This window comes from Neodiprion fabricii, chromosome 3 (assembly GCF_021155785.1).
Source record: "Neodiprion fabricii isolate iyNeoFabr1 chromosome 3, iyNeoFabr1.1, whole genome shotgun sequence".
Taxonomy (NCBI): domain Eukaryota; kingdom Metazoa; phylum Arthropoda; class Insecta; order Hymenoptera; family Diprionidae; genus Neodiprion; species Neodiprion fabricii.
Genome location: NC_060241.1, coordinates 2,353,577 through 2,365,416, shown reverse-complemented (window position 1 = coordinate 2,365,416; position 11,840 = coordinate 2,353,577). Strand labels below are relative to the sequence as shown.

The following is an 11,840-nucleotide window of genomic DNA, read 5'->3' as shown; positions in this document are numbered from 1 at the left end:
CATTTGAAATTATGATTTTCAACTGTTTTTCAATAATTTTTGCTTTGTCGATCATCCAACCTTATCCGGCGTTTTACGATCTCAGATTAATCATTGCGATCCGTTGCACTGTTCTAATTACTCAAAGTCCGATAAAATTTTCTTCCGATTTTTACGTATACCCGTAAATCACGCAACATGATTATTCTCTCATTGAAAAAGGTTCGTTTTCTAGAAAATATGAGCAAATAGATCACGCGAAGACGATAAAATTGCTGAAAAAACGAGTATAAAGTTGGGCTTCCCAATAATTCAAAAATAGTTCGACCGAAATCAAAAATCATCTCTATAAAGAAATATCCTCACCCTAAATTGTTTCCTCCCTTTTTATTATCGAAGGTTTGAAATTACCGATTAAATGATTTTCGAACCAGAAATAGTCTAGATAATTGTTATATTTTATTGATCGCGTATTAGTACAGCTACATAATGAGACAAACCAATAGAAAAGGAAGCTAAAACCATCGTTTATTTGTCTATCCTCATCATATTACACGTCATATTATTGAACGACCCTTGCTATTAATTTTGTTACTTATATTTTTTCCAGAGATTTATACGTATGAATTGCAGTTTTTTATATCGATCGCTAAGGAGAATAAACATCATGCATTTCATCCCTTTTAGTATATCTCATATATCAATACATAAAAATGCATGTACAATATTTAGGATATGATCGAAGCGAGACAAACGTTTTCTTCGCATATCATTAGCTGCCAAACACACTTTATTTGTTTCAATATACATAATGACAGTTTTTATAACGGTTCGGCTTGAAGTTAATCTGTAGAAATTGCACGAGAATGGCATAACTCATTGATAATATCGCAAATAACGCGTTTGCGATTTTAAGTACTTTTTATAATTTTTCATCATTTTACGAATTATTTGCATTCTTATCTATTCCTTACATTATTTCTTTTTTTCTTTTATCTTCTTCTCATCGCGAACCCAAGTGACTATCGACATACATTGCGAAATAAGTTTATTTGCGAGATAACCACGTGTACCGTGATCTAACAAAAACAAATGGAAAATCGAATATAACAATAATAATAATAACAATAATGATTGTACTATAAGTTAACAGTGCTGAATGGCAAATGGAATTTTTGTTCTAATATTTTTTTATTAATTCCATAGACTTGCGTTATGGCAAATTGTTTCTCTTATAGAATAGTTTGGCATAAAGTTCGACGTGACACTGCGTAAAAAAAAAAAATAAATAAATAACAAGTTACCAATTCAAATTTCAAAGTTGTACAAAATTTGTGAATACCACAAAAACGTTTTTAATCTTGTAAATTGGCGAATGTTTTCAATTTTTTGTTAAACCACGTCGTTATAGTATAAAATTATCCACATGCTTGACGGCAAAAGATAATGTGAAAAACGAAATGAAAGAACGATATAGATTGAAAATAAGACGCAAGAATTTAGCACGGCGGATAGCAAATATATAGAAAACGCAATTCTAATCGTATAGTATCAGCAACTGAAAAACAAAAGAAAAAATAGAGAGATATATCCATGCGTGTATATTATTTATGCATACCTACACACACACACACACACACACACACACACACACACCTATATATATATATTATAAACTAGACAATAAATTATTTACAAATGTTCAATATATAATATATATGTACTTTACAGTTGTTTTTTTTTTCTTTATTTTCTCGTTTTCTTTTTCGTCATTTTTATACTTGTCAAGTATGTAATATCGGAGGTAAATATTCACAATTTCCTTTCTACCTTTTAGGATCTTAAGTTTTCATTATTCGTATGTATAATAATACAGATATAAGTTGTGTGCATACAGACTCGCAAAAAATTAGGAATCGATGATTCACAAGACTGTATCCGGATGATTGTGATATTCCGTATTTGTGTACAAAGATTATAGACGCGTATGTATAGTCGTGTTATTTGATGTCGTTTCAATTAATGCAATAAATTCGGATACCCGAGATTTAAATCGAATTGAATGCTTCGATTTGATGATTACTGTTAACTATTTGCTAAGCTAAGCTGGTTCTTCAATCGGGAGGTGAAATATTCGCGCGTCATAAAACGAGGAAGAAAAAAATCAGTTACTCGCTTTTAATATCTTCGGATATTAATTATACAAAACGTATACATCTACCGCTCAAATAATCATTATAAATTTAACTGCCCTGTGTAATACTCGACAGTAAAATTTTTGGTTTTGTTTTCTTTCATGTTTCTCCCATTGTACGTCGTATTTAAAACCGCATATTACAAGTATAAAATAACTTTAACGTGGCAATTGATACATTTTGATTATCGATTTATTTTTGTTTCATTCCTCCCTCTAAAATTCGAGTCTTACTCATGAAATGATAAATAAAATTTCTAAGTATATATTAACATTTAACTTATGTACAAGGCTTGAGGAACGTTTCAAACTGCGCTGAGATAATTATTCTTCAAAACCAAAGTTGATAAACTCGCAGAGTTTCTAGTGCTACATAATTATAAGGTGTATACATGTAAAAATTATTAGCAAACGATCTGGATCGATACGTGATAACTTTCGTGGTAATTTTATTTCAGAATTATTATCAACGCTTCAATATTTTTCTTTCTCTTCTTCTCGGATCAACAGCAGTGCAGACGGTCCGACCTCAATTCGAGTAAAACGTCAAACGTTTGATAAAAAAAAAATTGCAATAATATAACAATGATAATAATAATAATAATAATAATAATAATAATAATAATAACCGATACCGGGAAAATACTGAAGGGAAAAATTCGCGTCGAAAACGAGAAAAAAAAATTATTGCTTTTAAGTCACATCTATAGTACAAAAATAATAATATACAACAAACGTAGCATATATGTATTATACTATACGTATATGCATGCGTGCGGTGAAACTAACGTCGTTGGTTCACATTTATTTTTCCCCGTTCTTATTCGTGTATATTTATTAAATAATTATTCTATTGTTTAATTACGGGTTTCAACTTTATTTTTCCATCATCTTGATATTTATTTTCTTATTTTTGCTACCATGTTGTAAACATATGTGTATATTGTATATATATACATATATATATATATATTATGTGTTACACAGGAAAAATTTGATTTAAATTCACTATTACAAGATTGCAGGCTACATAATACAGACTATTCCCTGCGTAAGTTTTTGCAAAACAGAGATCAACGACTGTCGTTCGCGTGTGTTACATAGGTATACGAATAATATAAATACCACGAATAAAAATTTCGAAAATGAGAACGATAAAAAAAAAAGGAACTAAAAAAAAATAATGAATAATAATTAAGGAATTAATTAGCTAGACCACCGGTTGATGCCACGTAATCTGTCCGCTCAGACAGCCGGAAACGAGTAAACAGTGTTTCGGTGAAAATTTCGTGCTAACAACAATGTCCGAGTGACTAACATTGGTGGCGAGTTCGTGTAATTTAACGGACTCGTTGCCCGGCGGTACGCAGTTAGAAAGGTCCTGACAGTCACCGGAGAATGCTAATAGACGAACGCCGTAGCCGAAGGGCGAGCAGATCAATCTGCCGTCAGAGGAGAAGCAGAGCTCCTTGATGTAGCCCGAACCCACATTCGGCTCCTCGATGTAGTGCGTCAGCCTCGGCGTATTCTGGTGGATTTTATGGTTACGCGGTATCGCGTACATCGTCTGTGAGCCTTGCCTGTTCTGGCCCTGCGCCCTCGCCCTGTCGCCGAGTATGACAACGGTGTGGGACGGCGGCATGCTGACGCTAACGCCGCTGCTCGACCTGGGCAGCCAGTCCCTCCGTTCGCCCGGGGACGAGTGGAATTCCCTCTCGCGTTCTCGTCTGTGTCTCGCTTCCCTTATCGCTACGAGAGCCTCCCAGACGTCGGTGCTGCTCACGTGAAGTTCGAATCCATCGATCACGTTTCTTCGCCGCAGGTCACTGAGCTGGGAGTTTTGACGCGGCAGTCTGTAGTCCTCGGTATTATCTCCCGGAGACGAGTTGCCGCCTGGTAAATTATCGCCCTCGTTGTCGCTCTCGTGAAGTCTGTTCGCCTGCCGCCGTCTCTCCTCAGCTTCACTTCCCGAGCCAAGTCTGGACTCCAGGGAATTTTCTATCGAGCTAACTTCTACCACACCGAAATTCGTCCTCACTATGTTTCTCTCCAGTCGCGGTAGCGCCCCGGAACGGGACTGAGACCGCGAATTTCGCCTCGGTATGTCCTGCCAATTGCTAGTTCGCGACGGTCTTATAGGCTGCGTCGCGTCCGTCGATACGAACGAGTTCGTCATTATGTCAGTCACTTCTTGCACTATTCTAGCTCGGCTCACGCTGTCTATCACGAACGGCGACGTGGTTCCTGACCTCGAAGGCTGCGGCTGGTGATCATCCTCGTATTCTTCTACGGAGAGATCGTTGAAGTGCGATGCCGAATCTTCGTTGTCTTTAACCTGCTCCTCAATTTGCGCCGCTGCGTCAGTCTCCTGAATGTCGTGAACGCAGGTCCACTAGAGAGGAGTTGAAATGGGTCAGAGGTTTACTTCGCAATAAAATTTACAAATATCGGTGAAACGAAGATTCAAGTCTTTCGCGAAGATTTCTCGGATATACTCTACCTCTGACTTTTCGCCCGTACTGACGTTCCTCGACAGAGCACACCAGCCCTGTGGATGAACCTGAAGGCTTGAAATCACCTCCGCGTCATCCCCAACAGGAAAATCAGTAAGGAACTCGACCCTATTGTGTGATCGGGAGTGTGAAAAAAGGTGTGTAAAACTCGCTGCTACAGGTATCGTCGTCTGTGACAATTGCATGAGTCTGTACATATTCGGCTGTGAACAGAAATTGAACAACGAATGATACCTGCAAAAGTTTTTTCGCTTCTAGAATTTACATTTTCGCGATTGAAAAAAGGACGTTTCACAACAATGTATTCATTGCTACCTTGAAAGTCATTTCAACTTTTATCATCGAATAAAAGTCGTATACATGAATTTTTAATATAAGATATATCATTGTCTCTCTCTGCGATTTAATTATCTGTTCTCCTATATCTCTGCAGAGTGTGATAACTCATATATTGACAAACGATATTTAATATATATATTACTTGCGCAATTCAACAATAAAAAAAAACATGAAATAACAAGTTTTATCTCTGAGATGATAGCAGTCTTCTAACAGACGTTCATTAGTATGAAAAAAATGAAAACACAATCTTTATCGAACAAACTAAGTATCATTTATCTCGAATTTACCACAAACTGTAATGAATTCTTTGTATTCATTTAATTTGCGAGATAATTTTTTAACTTACTTAGGACTTGAAACTGAGGAATTGTGAAAATTGAGTCTGAAAACTCAGATTATAATACCTTGAATCCTGCTAAATCCTGCGACAGAGTGCTCAGCTGAAGATTGTGTATAATGATTAAGTACCCAGAGGTTGTGCAAATGAGCATTTTGGTTGCATCGGGACTCAGCCTAGTCCGCATGAGTCCGTTGGTGTGAAATACTCGATTGTACAAAAAACTGTTCTCTGTAAAGCTGCAAGAGAAAACGAGAATTAAAAAAAGAAAGGAAATCGAAGTGCAACCGAATTAAATGAAATCAGAGAGAAGAGCCAAGCTGACAGCCAACAATTTGCCAATTTGCAAACTTTTTATTTTTTATTTCACAATCAGGCTACAGTCGGCAAAGAAACCCTGACAAAAGCAATTCAATCATTCATTCACTCACTCACTCTCACATAAAAATGCTAATTTCATGTCCAAATGAGGCCAGAAGAATTTCTAGAACATGTGACATAACAAGACTGGGATCTCAAGGACACAGGTGAAAAGTATCTGCAGTACTGTATATTTTAGCTGCGTTTTTTTCAATGATTAAATAGCAGTATTCTCGATGACTCGGAGAGCTATGACTCCACAAATCCTCACCTATTGATGTCCCATGTATAAATACTGCCGTCGAATCCACTCGTCAAAAGTAAACCGTCGCTTGGACTGAACTCGATATTCTTGACCCAATTCGAATGGCCTTGGAGAGTTCTTATGCGCTGTTTAAGATTTCTCGCGTCCCAGAGTGCCACGGTACTATCGTCCGAACACGTAGCGAACATCCGCTGATCCAGGAACCTGTAGATAAACAAGAAGTAAATTTAATCATTGTGTATTCTGCATTAAGAGAACAAAGTCTCAGATTTAAGCAGGCAAATGACAAAGTTTATTACCTTACACAGTTGACACAGTCATTGTGCGCATTGTCTATAGCGTGTATGAGCCTTCTGCAAAGTGGATCGAACATCAGAATACTGCGTTTTTCGCATGCCGCAAGCAAGAGGGACCTGAAAAATAAGGATAGAATTATCAGAAGGGAAACAAAAATGGGCCAGCAATCTCCAGATGCTAAGCGAAACGGAACTTGGAAAGGGGAATCCAGGTCGACAGAGATTCTTACCCATCCGGTGAATATTCTAGGTTGAAAACACCGCCGTGCATAGCACTGGAAACATTTTCGCGGTGATCCCAGGAGGTGCATGGCTGTATGGAGGAATAGAGAGTCTTGTAGAATCTGTCGTTGTGACCTAGAGGGAACTTGAATCCAATTTCTCGCTGCCTGAGCCACGAGCTATTGGACACAGGTTTAGTTCTTATTTTTGGCATTCTTCTTCCTCCTCTCCTCTGTACGTTCTTATAATAATTAAGTCACTCAGAGTTCGGTGGTTACGATGGCCGAGAGTTTAGTTTAGTTTAAGCCGCGGTTCAAGGGCTCCCCAAAGTTAGGTTAAGTTCGCCTCTCGGTTGTCACTCCACGAGTTGCAACGAACGCGGGGCTAAACTAAACGCTGCGATCCTTCGCCGATCGTGTAAAAATCACGATAATAACAGTAACAACAGAAATAATGACAATGGTAATGACAAGGTTCACGAATTTCTGGCAAGACGGTTTAAATCACTTTCTGATCCTTCGTTACGCGCATGATATCGAATGTTATTGTCGAATGTTGCGCGCCGATAATTTATTATTTTCAGTATCTTTTTAACCCCCGACTTATTTCCATCAACCCTGTTAAACAGGGTGTCTTCCCATCCGTCCCACGTTTGTCTTCAATTTCGAGATTTTTCAACCCGAAACAAACAACCCAACAATCCGATTCTGCCTCACAGTACGTTTGTAGAAAAGTGCGTTAACTTCAAAATACTTGACCGAATATCACATATCCATCTTCCCCTGTGCCAGGCAGGCGGGCGATTGCAGCCAGTACTCTCCATTTGGTTTATCGATATATCGATATAACAACCCTCGACACTGTCGACTACCCGGGAAAAAACTAACAATAGTCAACAATCTGATCAATGCTCTTTTCTCGACCGCCTCGCGCGGTCACGACATTTCGAAATCATGCTACTACCAGACGTATCAGTAGACTTGACGTTCGCTCGAAGTATCAGCCGCTTTTTGGAATTTAGAATTTTAAGAACCTGAGTTTTGGAGTTAGGAAACATGTTTCCTCTTACGAAGGTTAAAACTTGATACGATCAAACTCGAAACTAAAAGTAAATCTTTGATCCAGTAATCTCTACAAATCTGTCGCGCTATACAGTCAGATTATGTGTATTCTTTAGCCGTGAAAATCAAGTCAATTAATCAATTTACCTGACAATGATGATTTTCCTAATTAGAGTTTCTCGGAATATAACGGAATACCACACTATTGTTAGTACAATTTAGCACAGTTGGAAGGAATTAAATTAATTTTCTATCACTCCAATCGGCGCCTGACACGGCGAGCAGCGGCAACCCGCACACCTGATTTACCCCATGCGCAGAAATCGTGCGCGGCCGGTCTGAGCGATAAGCGGTAAAAGTTCGTCGCGACGTCAGTCGCATTTGGCGAGCTGACGAGAAATCATACGCTCGGACGTCGGGTCAGTTTGAACCGTTTGAACTGTAATATTCACGGCATACCGTGCAATTTTACCAATAAATACTACTTTCCGTGAATAAATTTACACCTGAGTGACATTCGGCGACTCCATCTGTGAAACAAGAACAATTCTTTGACTCGAATTTCTTTAAGCGGGAAACGTTTTACAGCCGACTTCAGTCGTTTGCGGTGAATCCGCGGGAATTCATGCCGTTGCATGTTGTGAGATTGTTTATCGCAATATTTGTCGTGCGTTGTGTAAGTTTACCAGTAAATTTGTGGTGCAGTGCCGTTCAGTGATTGCTGAGTGATCCGCAGATTTACGCCGACAAAAAGAATGAGATTTGGACAGCATCTTACAGGTATGTTGATGATACTTCTAACATGCAATTTTCTAAAATTATCAAAATTATTCGTCTGTGTACGTTTGATTTATTTTGTTTACAATGGAGATTCGAAGTATTGATTGGAAATAATAGACTAACAATAGATATTCTAACTACTGATTATCAGCATAAACGAAATTATAACTAGTTCAGTAACGTAGTCGATACATAGAAGATCGAATTCTGGTATAGTCTGGCAGATTCTCGACAGGTCCGAAAGCTGCTACAGCGGGGCATTGATCGTATATATATTTAGAAGCTATGTCTCTTATTGCGTTAGCCTTGATTTCCTGTAATTTAAAAGTGAGTCACCCAACGATTTTTAGAAATCTTTAAACATATTCGATTTGAAGATTGTAACTCGTATAACTCACATCGTATTTGTACAGACGTTGGGAAATCTGTTCGTATCTACCCTGGCGAAACAAGCTTACGGCAATATCAAAAAATCGGTCAATGGAGCTATTCAGTTTGGCCAATTCACGTGTTTTACATTGATTTACCGCACGCTGAACCTCCTTTTCTGTTATCGACGTGCACAAGCGAAACCATTCATTTTGAATAACCCATAAAGTATCCTGAGAAATGATCAAATTTTCAAATATTTTCGACACCAAACACGAATTAAGGCAATAATGTTATAATTTTCTTGTATAATTCATCGGTTTTTAATTGGTCATGCGTGAAAATCTATGCCCATATAACAAATACCTGAAGCAGCATTCTGTCGCAAGCGAAATAACAGCCCCACAAGCCTGTGTTTGCCCAGGCGATGTTGAAGGATTTATAAACGTGGCACAAATTATAATTGAAAGCGTAATGAGCAACAGACTGCGCATTGTTATCGCCACCACCTGAAGGAGTTTATTCGTTTACACAACTTTATGTTTTTATCTTTGAGCATATACTAGTGGAGATTGCTTCGCGCGTAGAGAAAGTGTAGCGAAGGAGTGAGAGTATATATATGTATTAGGATTACTCCGTCTCTCTCACTCTGTACTTTAATACCTGAGAGGAAACGGATTGGCCAATCAGGCGTAGAGCCAGACAAACAGATTATAATACATCTCGCACTATTGCCTTATATATATATACATATATATACACGAAAGCACTAGTGCTTATATACCCTCCAGTTTTTATACAACGCATGAATGAGAAATGCTACTTCTCGTGCCTGCAGAGAGTGGCGTAAGCGATGCTTTACAATAGAATAAAGATACTACGCATGCGCAAAACGGCTCGCCATTTTACTTCTCGCACTAGTGCTTTCTTCACATTCACTTCTCGCACTATTACCTTTTCACATCCCGAGCTCGCTGCAGCAGACACGAAAAGCAGCACTTCTCATGCATTTGTTGCGTAAGCAGTTACGTGACACTTGTGCCAGAGAGAGACCACATGCATACCGTACTTTGGCTCACGCGGCCAACTTCACATCATGCGTGTAACGGTTGCTTTCTCGCACTTGTATCACAATGATCGCAATATACTATCAACACTTCCAACTTATCGAGGAATCTAAGGATACGAAAACTTGCCACACGTCACGTCCCAAGATCCAACAATATCCTTGGCCACCGTCAGTGCATATTGATCATTAATTTGACCAAAACCTGGTGTTTCCACTGCTAAAGCGACGTGGGCTAATTTTTCATCGTCATCTCTGTGTCTCATGTCAATTGCTGAAAAAAATATTAAATTCAACAATCGATATCAATATCCGTCGATGACAGATAAATTCGCTCTTCCGGACTTATTTTCCACTACAAACTGACCTGAGAATCGATAACTTAAAGGCAGCGGGACGTGATCCTGTGTTTCACATGAATCTGGCGATGGTGCAGAGTCTTCGTCGCAACAAATAATGTACTCTTCGGCGCATTTGTTGACGGTAGCCAAACTTGTGCCCCCTGTGCAAACAATTGTCATCAAATTGAACTTGAAAAAACGATCCCGGAAAGATGATATGGTCTCCGCTGATAAACATCTGGTTAATAATAGTCAAAAGTATTATTGGATAGTTGGGAAAATTAGGATTGTCTTGTTTTCCAAGTCACGGCAGATAAGTTTCCAAAAGTAATACAATAAATCTCTTACTTTATTGCACATGTCTCCGGATACACGCTTTTACTCAACTCGGTATCCTGGTAAGCAATATTCTTTAAATAGTCCATCACTATTCGTTCGCCGTCCATATCAATCTCCTGCAGTTCATGTAGAATGGTGAATCTTTCCTTGTCGACTTCATCGTTCACTGAAATATCATATTGTTAAATCGACTTTATAAAGAATAGGGTTTTACAAACATTAGTACCCCTGTATTAATCGGCAATGAGATTCAAACAATTTACCTATAATACCGTTGTTGATAATATCGCCCAACAGATTGAATAGCTTTTCGATATCGCAGGACGGAACAGTACCCCAAAACAAAAACATATCATGCATAGCGAGAGCTCCAAGTTTTCCACCAATTTCTTCCAACGCTTGTTCAATCTGCAGCTGATCTCTGCATCGTGTTTCCTGTGAAATCGTAGCGATAATTAAGACAGCTGCAAAAACCAACTGTGGAATATAGTAGGTACATTATGTAACAATGGAATAATCGGCTTTATTCCCGTTTTGCACGTAGGACTTTATTCCCGACTTAAATGTGGCCGCTTTATTAACTTGAAAAGTAGGAACCCGGCACAGAAGCGGAGCATTTCAAATTTCCCGCGTCACAGGTGCTGGTGCGAAGAGAAACCCAAAAAAACTGAAAACTGTATTTCTGGGAAAAACAAGTATAAGAGGGAGAATCCTGCTTTTACTTACTCGAAATATTAAATGTTCCATAAACAAAGAGGCTCCACGCTCTTCGCATTTCTCGTGCATGGAGCCTGCGGGTAAAAAAAAACCAACTGTAGTTACGTCAGAACTCTTGTATTCGCAGACTACTTTCATTCCGTTTCGTAGTTCACAAAATTCCAGAGGTTGCTCGGGAATGCATAGGCTTTGCGAGTTCGAATTTCCGTGAAATCGCTTTGCTGTCCAGAAATATTTATTCCCGCACGAGGAGCCGAACTTGAACAACTATTGAAACGGTTATGATTATGTCAGTTTAAAATTAGGAAAGAAATCAGGATTACTCAGATTCTGCGAATAATAGTAACATACTCTGAATTTTGACCATTGCTTCGAGCAGTTTCTAATACGCCGATAATATCTCAATCCGAGCATATCGTAAGATATGAATAAACTTAAATGGTTCAAACTTTATGTATTACCATCACTGTAAATAAATAACCCACAGGGACTGTCAGATAATTTCATGGCAAGCTTGAATCTTGACGAACTAAATAAAACGAGGTGAAAATGATAAAAGAAATTCGATCCAACAGACGTGAAACAAATTTGAAAATACTGTTGAAAAAATGTTCCATTTATTTTTAGCGTAAGGAACTAGTACGGATAAAGTAATAATG

General features: G+C 38.4%; 2 protein-coding genes across 2 annotated transcripts; both read right to left on the bottom strand.

Moving 5' to 3' along the window:
* Positions 1-2,670: 2,670 nt before the first annotated feature.
* Positions 2,671-7,425, bottom strand: LOC124177879 (DDB1- and CUL4-associated factor 10). The gene is made up of 6 exons (XM_046560782.1): positions 6,517-7,425; positions 6,290-6,403; positions 5,997-6,194; positions 5,433-5,604; positions 4,674-4,889; positions 2,671-4,565 (listed from the first exon to the last, which is right to left on the bottom strand). The coding sequence occupies exons 1-6, from the start codon at positions 6,720-6,722 to the stop codon at positions 3,384-3,386; spliced, it is 2,088 nt and encodes a 695-aa protein (XP_046416738.1). The 5' UTR covers positions 6,723-7,425; the 3' UTR covers positions 2,671-3,383.
* A 971-nt stretch (positions 7,426-8,396) lies between these two features.
* Positions 8,397-11,741, bottom strand: LOC124178925 (cytochrome b-c1 complex subunit 1, mitochondrial-like). The gene is made up of 9 exons (XM_046562731.1): positions 11,533-11,741; positions 11,191-11,448; positions 10,728-10,899; positions 10,474-10,630; positions 10,152-10,363; positions 9,915-10,058; positions 9,085-9,227; positions 8,748-8,951; positions 8,397-8,663 (listed from the first exon to the last, which is right to left on the bottom strand). Exons 1-9 carry the CDS (start codon positions 11,593-11,595, stop codon positions 8,523-8,525), a joined length of 1,494 nt encoding a protein of 497 aa, XP_046418687.1. The 5' UTR covers positions 11,596-11,741; the 3' UTR covers positions 8,397-8,522.
* Between the last annotated feature and the right edge of the window lie 99 nt (positions 11,742-11,840).

Excerpts from the sequence above, each read along its gene's own strand:
- LOC124178925 (XM_046562731.1), bottom strand. The coding sequence starts at position 11,595 with ATGCTCGGATTGAGATATTATCGGCGTATTAGAAACTGCTCGAAGCAA. Across the intron at positions 11,449-11,532 it reads AGCAATGGTCAAAATTCAGA|TTGTTCAAGTTCGGCTCCTC; the intron begins GTATGTTACTAT and ends CCGTTTCAATAG. Across the intron at positions 10,364-10,473 it reads CCGGAGACATGTGCAATAAA|ATGTTTATCAGCGGAGACCA; the intron begins GTAAGAGATTTA and ends ATTATTAACCAG.
- LOC124177879 (XM_046560782.1), bottom strand. The coding sequence starts at position 6,722 with ATGCCAAAAATAAGAACTAAACCTGTGTCCAATAGCTCGTGGCTCAGG. Across the intron at positions 6,195-6,289 it reads GACTGTGTCAACTGTGTAAG|GTTCCTGGATCAGCGGATGT; the intron begins GTAATAAACTTT and ends GTTTATCTACAG. Across the intron at positions 4,566-4,673 it reads GTACGGGCGAAAAGTCAGAG|TGGACCTGCGTTCACGACAT; the intron begins GTAGAGTATATC and ends ACTCCTCTCTAG.